General features: G+C 36.5%; 1 protein-coding gene across 1 annotated transcript in view; it reads right to left on the bottom strand.

Moving 5' to 3' along the window:
* The window catches only part of LOC103893426 (cAMP-specific 3',5'-cyclic phosphodiesterase 4D-like), an 85,617-nt gene extending 73,553 nt beyond the window's left edge, over positions 1 to 12,064 (bottom strand). Inside the window, exon 1 of the mRNA XM_009272550.2 lies at positions 11,880 to 12,064. Coding sequence (XP_009270825.1) covers positions 11,880 to 11,968 — 89 coding nt within the window. The 5' untranslated portion in view covers positions 11,969 to 12,064. The remainder of the gene's footprint in view (positions 1 to 11,879) is intronic.
* Positions 12,065 to 12,268: the final 204 nt, after the last annotated feature.

The following is a 12,268-nucleotide window of genomic DNA, read 5'->3' as shown; positions in this document are numbered from 1 at the left end:
TAAAATTTTACCTTGAAAACTGTAATGAAGCTGTTAAATTATTCTAATCAAGGTGCTGCTTGTTACTGGTGACTTGGGATGCCTCTGACCTATGCCTGGCCATTACACAAATTGTTGGTTATTTATTATATAAATAATTCTAATAGGTTACTTTATATTCAGGGAAGGGGAATGTATGTCTTGATCTCTTGAATCTACACCTTACACAGTAAGGTGTATCCATGAAGGTAACTCAGTAGTGCAGACTGTCACCTCCAGGAACTTCTGCTCCTAAGGAGCTGCAAATCTTGTTTTGCTAAAGACAGGTATTACAGATCAAAAGGCTCTAGGCAGCTGGGAAACAATTTCAGCCCTGCAAAAGGGAGAAATAAAAGAATTGAGCTGCAGCAGTATGATGCAGCTTTTACCAATGATTGCTTAGACGGTGGTCGTATGTCACAGTAGTACACCACCTCTTTCATCTGCATACTTTTCTCCCCCTAACAGTTCATTCTTCTCTCCTTTCCACTCTGCCCCATATTTTTCTGCCATGTTAGCCAAATCAAAGCTGGGTATTAAAGCTGTAAAAGTTAATTCTGTGACTCCTCTGAATTTTCTGCAGTTACCCATGTCTTTACTTGCAGCTCCCAGGCCACAGGTATTGAGATGCTATTGTGCAACCCAACATTTGTAGATGAAAAACAGTATCAGACTATTCTGAATTTTAACTGAAAGAGATATTGATAAAAGCTAAGCAAATCATTACATTGTTAGAAATACACAAAATAAAGACAACATTTTCTTTATCTTCCTGCCAAGTATGAAAATAAATTTTTTTCCATAAATGTGCTATGAACAAAGTGTAACTCTACTAATGGTAAATCAAATCGTAGCTATTACATATACTTGTGACGTATGTGTCACTTAGTGACACAACAAACAGAAAGAAGGTAACTAAAGCAGGCAATTTGTTAGCCAGAAATAAATTCCAAAAACATGGCAGAAATTCTGCAAAGACTTCAATTAAGTAATAGGAATATGTAACAACTATAATGAAAAACAATTATTTAGGTTATACACAAAAATATTGAATATAAAAATGTTCCTAAACTAAAAATGTAAAATTTATTGAAGAAAAAAATCCTTTTCCTTAAGTATGTAGAGCCATAATGTCTTTCTAACAGTATACTCATACTTCACTTTCCTAACTTATCCAGTATAAATGCAAAAATGATGATGCTATGCCAAAGTTAGGATAAGAGCTGAAGGTCTTCAAATCCAGATGCCTAAGAATGCTTTACATTGTTACCACAAACTGCTTTACATTGCTTTACATTATTACCATAACTCCTAAAGCGGCTATTTTGAGGAAAGTGACTTTGTCTGTAAACCTGAAGAGCTGGCATGAACAAGCTCATGTCTTACTGAAACACTGTGTACTTGGAAGCAGTTTTACTCTTATCCTTTTATAGTAACAGAGTGTAGGACATTTAACGGTGAATTAAATGTTACAGGATCAAAAAAATATATTGTACCAAAAAGAAATGTTATCTAAACAGTTTAGAAGTATCATATGAGATAATATTTACCATAAATTGCTAATAACATCCATTATTTCTCTTTATCAAAGTCAAAAAGCTGGCAAATTGCAGCTCCATCAGACAGGTCTGCACTGTAGTAAATTTTCACTGACATTCTCCGACTGCTTTTTATCCTCCTTCATTTAAACTTATATTAGCTATTATAAACTATAATCAAAATGACAAATTAATTCAAAATGAATGGTCCAAATTATGAAATATCTTCTTGGTCAAAGATCAACTGTTCCTCTGAAAGGGTGAAGAGAGTGCAAATTTAGCAAATCTCTCTTTCAGTGGAGAGAGCACAGCCTTTCCAGGATTGTCTGCTGCTTTCTTTACATCTTAAAACAGTCCCATTATACAGCTGGGAAATCTACATTTTGAAAGAATATCAAGAAGAGGTTGCTGAGTTTTGCATGTTAACAGCAGCCTGGGTGAATAACAACTTTCTACTTTGAACTCCAGAAGAAAGAGTAGGGCATTGTGAGGAGCAGTCTGGGTCACACTTCCACCCTCTGTGCTGTGAAAAGTAGAATTACAGATAAAAAAAGTTTTCAGGGTGTGACTGTCGAAGTCACATTATCCTGCCCTGCCAACCTCAGAAATGTTATTTCCAGTCTCACAGACTAAGGTATTTTCATTAAAGCTCCTAGAGTCCAGCTATTCGATTAAAATCTCTAACTGCGTCTTAAGAAAGCTCTTGGCTTTTCTGGTTTTGGGAAACCCTTTTAGATTTAACCACTTGAGGACAAAAGAAAAAAAAGACTTTTTAAACAAACTCTTGTGGTTCTCCAATGCATAATTAAAAACAGTTGGAGTTGACAGTACTGTAAAATATAATCAAGCAGAATATAATATAGTCCAGTAGAAAACTGTGATCAGTTTATTTTAATAGAGCAGAAAGGGAGTAAACCCTTCTTGGTTTGGAGGTTACCGTGGACCCCTGAGCCCTGGACCAAGTACCTCTCCAGATGAGTATTTCATCCCCTCACATTCTGCTTTGGGGAGCAGGAGAGGTTAGCATTATGGACACTAGCCTTGTCATGACAGTTACAGTTCACCAGCTGGAAGGATTCCTGGGCTGTTTTATTTACTGTGTAGATACAACCAAGGAAAAATCAGGGCTGTCACATGGCACTCACTAAAACCAGTCCAGCTAACATTTTCTGATAGCATCAAGCTACCTCAAAAAGAGCTTTCACATCAAAATTTTACAGAAACATACAGTTTTTGACATTCAGCGTGGATAAGACAATCATATCATGGTATGATTATGTGTTTAACAGACGCTACTTGGATTACTACATATTTCTATTTAAATTTTATATGGATTTGCAGGCTAATATTTGCTGTGTTTAGGAGTCCAGACTGGAAAGTATGCAAAGCATAATTAAAATTTTATATATTTTTATGATATATTAGCAGGGATAACCAAGCAGAAAGAACTGTGACAGCAAAACTTAACCCCTTGGTGGATCACAGAGGTAACTGTTTCTCTCCATGTGAAGATGAAATTTTGTCTGTATCTTGAAACAGATTTTTAATGAGGTCACACTACATTTTGCTATTGCCCCCAAGTATAAAGTAGCATACCACCTGTGTTATAACATTAATATTCTTATCTATAAACAGTAAGTATTATTTTGGCATTAAAATGTGCTCATATTTGCACTGCAAAACCACTCTGGCTAGAATTCCTTCTGTTTTCTATGATCCCGAGCAGAGTTTACCAGAAAACAGAACTACATGTATTTTTATGCCAAATTTGGATAAGCCTCAAAGTATGCCATGTTCCAATATACACTGCACTGTGTCATGTGGCAGAGAGCTTAAACAGGGACCAAGTGGCCAAGAGGAAACATGGAACAAATACAGTTTGCAACTTACATGCTCATTAAGACTGCATGATTCCCTCATTAAGAGAACCACCTGGATGCTGGGATTAATGTTAAGAAATTACATTAATGTCTTTTTTGTCTTTTTTTCTATTTGAAATAGAAGAATACCTGCAAAAATCAGTATTTTGTTTCAGAAGGCTGACATTATTAACCACACATGCTAGTATAATGTAAACTTCTTCCTGATTCTCAGGTGCCAATGACGCTTCTGTTCAGGAACCCATCACCCATCACAGCAAATGCATGGGAGTGTTTTCCTTATACAATGTTTAGAAGAACCTTAATTTTCTCCTGTGTCACCAGTAAAATCCTAACTCAGTGGATTTCACTTCTACTGTTTTACAGACATACCCCAGTTTTCAAATTATCAATTTTCTGACTGTTCAGTCCCTGGGTCAGTGGAGTGCAAATGATGATGAAGCATTTGGCTTGGCTTCCAAAGCATGATATAAAACAGATGAACTTTGTTGCTTAAAACAGCTGACTTCTCTGCTTTTCACATTTAATGTTTGCATGACTGTATTCTTTTCCATTTTCTTTTTATTTTATGAGTAAGAGAAGCAAAAAGCAAGGAAAAATTATCTAATTTGATGGTTACCTAGAAGTTGAAACATGTTTCACACACTTAGGAAAACCAAGTAAACATAAGACAATATCCACACCTATTAGTGTCACATGAATTAAGGTAAAAAACTGTATCATTTGCATAGTGCTACATGATGTTTCTGCCTTACACTAGAGCTGTCCGAGCAGCAGATCCTGCTCCATCTGCAATATTTTAATTGGCAATTATGAGTTCCAGGAATGGCCACAGGTCAGTTTATCAGAAGGAAAAGAGAAATTCAAATTGAACAGAAGAGACTAGAGTGTTTCTAAGTTGAAAAAAAAAAATCAACCACAAAGTAAAACAACCAACCCTGATGTACTGTTCCCTAGGCATGCATTCCCCTTTGGAAGGGATGAAAGCTTCAGCCAGCCAGCCATCCTCCTTGTGCTCTGTACACCTAAAAGGCCATACACAGAAGCAGAGAATTCACCATTTAAGAAACTAGCAAACTTTCCCTTGGAGCATGAATTCCCTGTGTTTTCTCTGTGGGTGAGAGGCTTCTCACAGCAGATCTGATGTGGGCCAAATATAATTCCTGACAAAACAAGTGGAAAGAAAGTCATTGAAGAGTGTCAACCTGCCCAAGTGCTTTTGTTTGGTGCTAGTACCTCTGTAGCAGCTTGTAACAAAGGCTGTAGGTGCGTAGCCATGTCTGGAAAGAGCTTGGGGAAGGAAAAGGTGCCTCCAGATGAAGTGTCATGAGGACACTGAAACATCTGGTACGGCTCAACTTCACAGCAACTGCAGATTAAGTTGGATTCACAGGGTAACTCATAGGGTATATTAGAGTAATACATGTGTAGCTCGAGCTGGAGTTATTTTGTACTTTTATTTTTTATATTTGGCTTTTTGCTTCACCTACATCTGTTATAACCAAGAAAATATGAGGCCCCCCATTCTCCATCTGGAGGCAATTATATCACATTTAAGTAGTTTTGCTTTCTTCCATTTTAGGTTTCTTCACTAGCTAAATAACTTCAGCTAGTGTTAACAGGAGTTTATCTGATCCTGCTTGGAAGAGATGATAGAAATTCTTAAGCTTTGCTGTTGTTTGTTCTGCTGTGTCATTTTGCTTTTACAACTTCAACAGAAATTTGTACCAAAGCCTGTGAAAGCTAAGCCACTAAAGAGCCAAGTATTGACTGGAAATGTTGCAAAGGTAAAATAAATAAAGGAAAGCCGAGTTCATGTGGACAAACTGTAAAGTAAGTAGTGTGTATTCAGTTACTTCCTCGCAAACTTCTGATAGTGTGCTCACTTTAATGTAGGATATATACACACACACATATGCGTGTGTGTGTGTGCATACTGTATATATAATATACATGTATATAATGACCAACAGTATGCATATGTTGATGGGAAGCATCTGTCTCCTCCTACTGCTGAGACCCCTGATTTCTGCAGTTGCCTGGATTGTGGCAGCTTGCCTGAAGGACTTTCTAACTTCCTAGCAAGTCAGGAATTCTGAAGAAGAGAAGCTATAAAAAATCTAAATCACATTTTATATTTCATTTTCTTAAAAAAAAGAAATGTTCTTCCCATAGAAAATTGTGTAAAACTGGCTATTCATCATGAGGGATTTTTTTTCTTTTAGAAATGCAAAATTTCCAGTGAGATTGAAATTCTACCTCCAGCAACAATCCCTGTTGCTTTCACTCAATACTGTGTCCTTGTAAACTTCTCTCACAGGAAGGAGAACAGGCATACATGGAACAAGAGCAAAAGGACATAGTAATGGAAGTGAGACTATTCCAACAGGGTTAAAAACACAGAATATCTAGTCTGGCCAGTACAGACACTACCAGGTATTTAATGGAATGGGAGGTTATTGCTCATGAGTCAAAATTAGTTAATCAGCAAATCTGTTCAACTACATCAGAAATGAGATAGAGGGTAATAATGGAAATGTTATAATAGAAACGTTATTAAAATTATATTTCTATTAGAATAGGAATATTATAATTCATCTAGACAATGTGTCCTCATGAGAAGCTCTGGGTTTACTTCTAGTCACTCTGCATTAGAAGGAACATTGCAATAGGAGGAGGGGTTAAGAGATCTACAACATGAATGATATGGACACAAATTTTTTCCATGTGAAAAGAGGCAGTGAAAATATAGATTACTTAGAAAGCTGATGAGCAAGAGTGGTATACAAATATATAAAACAACAACTAACCCTTTAGCAACATAAAGTCGCAATACTACTTAAAATGTTCCATGGCAAAAGGTGACAACAGAATGAACAAACTCCTGCACGTTGCAGAGGGTTCACCTGTGGAAGTGAGTGTCAAAAGGTACCTGAAGCCAAAACTACAGCAGCGTTTTTATTAAAAAATGATCAAAATTTGATGTGAATAAATAAAATACCCAGACTTGTTACAGTAAGCAATACACACAGTAAGGAGACTTCTGGAGTACTCATACATAGGGAACTACTGAAGATGTTGAGGAGATTCTCCCTCGAGGAAGATTATATTGTAACCACCAACTTTCTTACCGTTCTGTCTCAAATGTTTGCTGCTGGCTGCTGTCACAGACCAGGAGCTGGATTAGCTGGCATGGACGACCCCTGTGAAGAAATATAACGCCCCTACAGCTAAGGACACCAGGCTGGTGTGTGTGCCAGACCCTTCCTTTTTTTCTTTTTTGCCTCTTGAAGAAAGGCACATTAGAGCCTTAAATTACCTTCTAGCATATTGCAGAAGTTTTCAGTTAACACTCGCATACAGCTTTCATAGAAACAACCAAAACATGAAATGACCTGTAGATCTCGGTGGTTTCTGGGGCTCAAAAATAAATTGTATTTACTAGTTCCAATAAGAAATTCCAGTTTTTCAATTTCCTTTGCAATAAAAAAAATTATCTATCCACAATAGACATAAACATATTCTACAGTGGCATAAATTAAACATTCTTAGGTTACCCCCATACCACTTTTTTTGTTTAATGCAGCATCTAGAAATTAATTACAACATTTTGACATGGTACATGCTGAACTAGCGTCAGCTTGTTCCTGATGTATTCAGTATCAGATTGAATGATAGATCTATTTATAGTGCTCCTAGAATTTGTTATACATCAGGGAATTGCAAGTCAGATAGTCCTGACATTAACTTAAATATCCATGGGCATCTAAAATTTGTAAATCAAGCTAGGTATTTCCTGGTGTTTATGGTTGCTGTAATCTTTTTCTGCATCCCAAGGGATTCTAATGTCTGCTCCCAGCCAAATCTGGAAGGCCAGCTTTGTAGGGAGATTGTTTCAGCCACAAACAGCAAAGCCCAGCCATTTATTTATTGTAAACCGTAGCAACACCAGTCATCATAATTTACTTCACTGTGTATAAAAGAACATTTCCTGATGGTTATTCATACAGGTTCTGGCTTAGCATCAGGCTAGGCTGTTAGAGCTCACTTAAGCATAAATTGGAAAAAACTTCTTCTTGTTTGCAAAATACCTGTAGATATACTTCCGTTTTCTGTGTATTTCACACTAAATCACTTCCAAGGCAGTAGGAAGAACAACAAAATTCCACAGAATAAGCACTCAGGTAACGCTAGTTCAAAGCAGCAATAAGAAACATTGACAGACTCAACCTGTCCCACTGTGATAGACTCACTCAACCTATCTGTGTGAGGATCAACTATGTTTGAGAAATTTAAGCAAAAGCTGAAATTTTTGAACATGTTACTTGCCTTCTGTTTTTTTTCCTGCTGTTGGGGACCTATGGACTGGGACTTGACTGTCTGAGATTTTAGGAAATGGTGTAGGGACTCTTTATATTAGGTCATTATGAGGGACTCTCGAAGAGTTTTGCCAAGGATGTAAGTCTGCAGCAACACCAAGAGTCAAGTAGGACTCACGTGCACCTGCTTTCCTACTGCTACTTAACCTGACTAGCAATATGCCTTGCTATTTTGCCACTTTTCCCAAGATTTCAAAATAGCATAACCAAATGTCTGAATTGGGTATGATGATATTTTGACACATAGATTTGCCTAAAATAAGTCTGAATGAGACTCAAAACTTCATTTTAATGGTGACATGGCTGTGTGACTCATCATGTTCACTCGAAAAGTCCACACTTACGCATTTGAATATTTTATTTCACAACGTTGAATGACTAGTAAAAACGAACCAAACTAGTTCCAGTGTGCTGGGACTCTGACCCCTAATAAATAAAATAATAAACTTTAACCTGGTTTCTATTCCCATTTCATTACAAGGCTTGTAATAACAAAAAAGTTAGAATATTACATTCTGCTCACTAAGAAAGCTTTGACATTATTAAGAAATCCCCTTAGAGAAGGGATTCCTGAAAATTGCTGTTTGAGAGAGAGATTCCACTTTGCAGCCCAGCTCCCAAGAGTTTAGTGGCTTGGAGTACAATTATCTGGCAGGAGGGAATCTGCCTCCTTCTGTACGAATGCCACAAGCAGCTGGCTGCAGAAGTGGTGTTGGCAGTAGCTTCAGCCACATGACCATTCCTCTAGTTCAGGGAAACATGCCAGATGGCAGCCAAAGAAGAAAAACAGAAAGAAAGCAGAGGAAGGAACAAAAGAAGCTCGCATAAAACAACAAAGAACCTTTCTTTCTTTTCCATATGAAGATACAAGTTTCATGATTACTGTCTCAGGAAGTGTATCTTCATACCTAACCAAAGATGTAGTTATGACACTGCAATAATTTAATGAACTTATTAATTCTTTGATTATTCAATTTAATGTATACTATTGCCAGTGTCCATAACATCCATTTTGCTTTGGAGCTTACAATCTCTACAAAATTGTCACGACAAATAGGTTTTACTCGGCAGACTTTGACTCTGAGTTATTCACAACTCCTTCATTGTGAAAAAAAGACTTAATGACCAGCCAGACAACCAGGGCAGATCCTGCTGCCTCTGGAGAATCTTCTAAGTGGTCCTGAGGACCTGTCATTAAGTCAGTGGGAGATGTGCGTGTTTAGCATCTAGCAGGATTGAGTGTCATATAACATGTTCTTACTCATGCATCTCGGTTATGTGCAGGAAATTTTCATAGGTGCTTTAGTTCTTTGTCATCCATGCATGATAGGATTTAGAGGTCATGAAGAAGGCTTCTGCTCTCTATCCATTCTTCAGAGGTCTTGGGAGGCTCTAAAGCATAACTGTGCTACTATTAGGACTCAGTTTTTACAGTCACATCTAGTGGTATTTTCCTGAGCAAAGCTAAATACAGCAGGAAACACGATTCCTGTCTGCATTTCAGGAAATGAGGTGTGCTTCAGCTTAGAGAGACTCAAGGCTTTAAAAAGAAAGTAAAAAAAAAAAAAAGGAAAAGAGGTAAGTTTTTCTGTGAGTTCTGGAAACATAATAAAGATTTACAAATATTTTGTTTGTATTGAACTAGAAGAATGTTCATCTGCGAGAGAGCAGGATGGGCACACCTCCCTACAAAACTAAACAACCCTCCTCCTTCTCCAGCCTGCAGGAATATACTGAAATTGTGAAATGATTTGGCGGTCTCCTGAGTTTCCTCCTATGAAGTACCGAGTCCTGGCCTTGGCTTTACATCTAATGCTGTGAATACTTGCACTTCTGGTGTATATTGAATCATAAGTGAATCTCTACCAGTTTTTTTGGTCTGCTTTCATGGTTTTGTTCAGTTCAATTTGCTGAGGCTTTAAGCTATGGTTTATTTGATGGGAAGGGCAGAGGAGGAGGAGCTCTAAGTGACTGCATTGCATTCCAGCTCTTCCTAGAAAAACTGCATTATCTCAAGGCATATTTTTTTCCTACTTTGGGAAAATTTGCATTAGCCTGGCTCTTCCACCACCTTCTGAAAATGCAAACCCCAGCACTTGCTGATCAGCAAAGAAACTCAAATCACTATTTGGCTATAAGGGCGAATCAATGTATCACAGAATCTCCCAAAAATGAAATATGTAAATTAAAACATAATGGTCCAGTTAATCAATAAATTCTGAGTATCCCAAAGAAGAAACACTATGTTTTTGCCCAAAACGTAGCAAAAGAAATTTTAAAATCATGGCCAACTTCACAATTTAAATTAAGATTATGAAGTAGAACAGCATGGTTTGCTAAACAATGTTCATCATGGAAAACCTGGACGGTACTGTCAGGCATTCAGTTTTAGAAACCAAAGCCCCTTGACATCAGATAGTTGAGTGACGTGAGCAGAACTGTCAGTTGTCACAAACAAGGTTATTAAATTACATAGGGGCCGGGTACTGTAAAATTTTGTAGTAGATTTCTAAATATAACCTACAGTGTGAATGGAGCCATGGCAGTGACATGGCAATATGTGTATTAAGGATTTTTAATCCTCTTCTCAGTCAAAACTAACAGTTAAATTAAATAGTAACAACAAAAATGGCTCACATTCAATAATACAACTGTGACCCAGTTTTTATAAAATTATCTTCAACCTCGTGCTAATTCTTTAAAGCTCCCGAAAAACAAACATATAACATTTTCTCTATGGTAAGCCAAAATTCATTCACACCTCTGGACTTTAGATAAGAGTTCCTTGCTTTTTATTTTTATTAACAACTTTTAAGACTATTTTCACTCGTTAGATTGAAAAATTAGACAATGTGCTATATTTACATAAGTTGATCATCAAAATAATCACATCCTATATTAACATGCTACTTGAAATATTTTCTCCTTTTGCTTCTGAAACACTGATGTTTGTAAAAGAAACATAAGTAGCTTTCTTTAAGAAAAAAAATCCATGAGATGATTGCCTTAAAAGAATCTCAATTGAATTATATGATCTAGTTTTGAACTTTTAGAAACTATTATAGATACCATCTTTTTATTCCCTATTCAAATCCCTTTATCTGTTATTATTATTTTGTGTGACAAAACCAGCTCCCTCTGTATGAACAACCTAGCTTTTGCAAAAGAAAACACTGAGAGAAATTGGACTGTACCTAGCCAGGTTTTTTTACAGTATTCACATAGATGGTGTTTGCTATCCATAATCCTACATAAAGCATTTCGCTTCTTGGGCATTCGATATTGTATACGTGTGCAAATAAATGCGACTGTTGCATCAATTAATATTAAGATGATATGTAGCAAGTCCTTCAATGCATTATATACAAACGGGAGGATCTTAAGAATTTTATACTTGAAAATGTATATTACATCTATTGTAGATAAAAGCAAGGAAGTTGGAAAACAAGTATTGGTTCAATTGCAAAAAGCAGTACAATAAATAATGGAAAGCATACTTTGCTATTGTTATTTTTAAATAACAGCTAAGAAAAAAATAGAATCTGCATGTTTTTCTCATTGGTTATACTTACTTTTAAAACGTTGAACACAAAAATATTTAACAAACATGGTTTTCTGGTTATGCAAAAGCCCCTCAACTATAAGTATTAATTAAGATTTGGTATGCTGTATCAGTGTGTCATATTTATATTTAAATATGTTTACTTATAATAAGTACTGATAATATTTAGAATTAATATTTTTATAAGAACACTGACATAAATATTAATCTACTTTTTCCCCAACTTGATGTGTAAAAAAGATTCAAAATTATTATTTGCTTGAAAAGTGAAGTTTCATAAACTTCCATGGTCACTTACTCATAATATTTTCCAATCACACAGAAACAATCACTATTTTCCTGATATACATGTTCAGCAAAGGCTTTACAAGCTCGAGAAAGTCACATTAATACAAGACATTTCCAAATTTTTATATACTATAATCCTATAGAAGAATAAAAAAGAGCTACAGCTGCAACTATTATCACTGTCAATTACACCGTAAGCCACTAGAAGAGATACCTGTAGGACTTCAGAAAGTGAAATCTCATCTTATTTCTTGGAGATGGACGAGGGCTATAGGCTCCAAAAGGATCCCACAGAAAGGCCATTGGCAAAGTTAATTCTAAAATCGTCTAAAAAATATATCCCTGAGGGGAAGCAGGACAGTTGTGTTGGAGGTGCCCCACACTAATCATGAAGCACTTGTAACTGTGTAAGGCAACGTCCTTCTCCTACGGTATGCTTTGGCAGAGATGTGGCTGGCTGAGAGCACAGGCTAGAAGGGATAACTGAGACTTCCTGCTGCATGAGCCTTGCCCTTTGCATTAATGTTTCCTATATTCAGGGCTCTTATTGCATTATTCAAATGAGAACTCTTATGGTAAACCCTTGGATAGTTATAGCAACCA

The sequence above is a fragment of the Aptenodytes forsteri genome, unplaced genomic scaffold (assembly GCF_000699145.1).
Source record: "Aptenodytes forsteri isolate BGI_AS27 unplaced genomic scaffold, ASM69914v1 Scaffold92, whole genome shotgun sequence".
In the NCBI taxonomy this organism is placed as follows: domain Eukaryota; kingdom Metazoa; phylum Chordata; class Aves; order Sphenisciformes; family Spheniscidae; genus Aptenodytes; species Aptenodytes forsteri.
The sequence above is the reverse complement of the archived record's forward strand: the minus strand, read 5'-3'. Positions and strand labels throughout refer to the sequence as shown.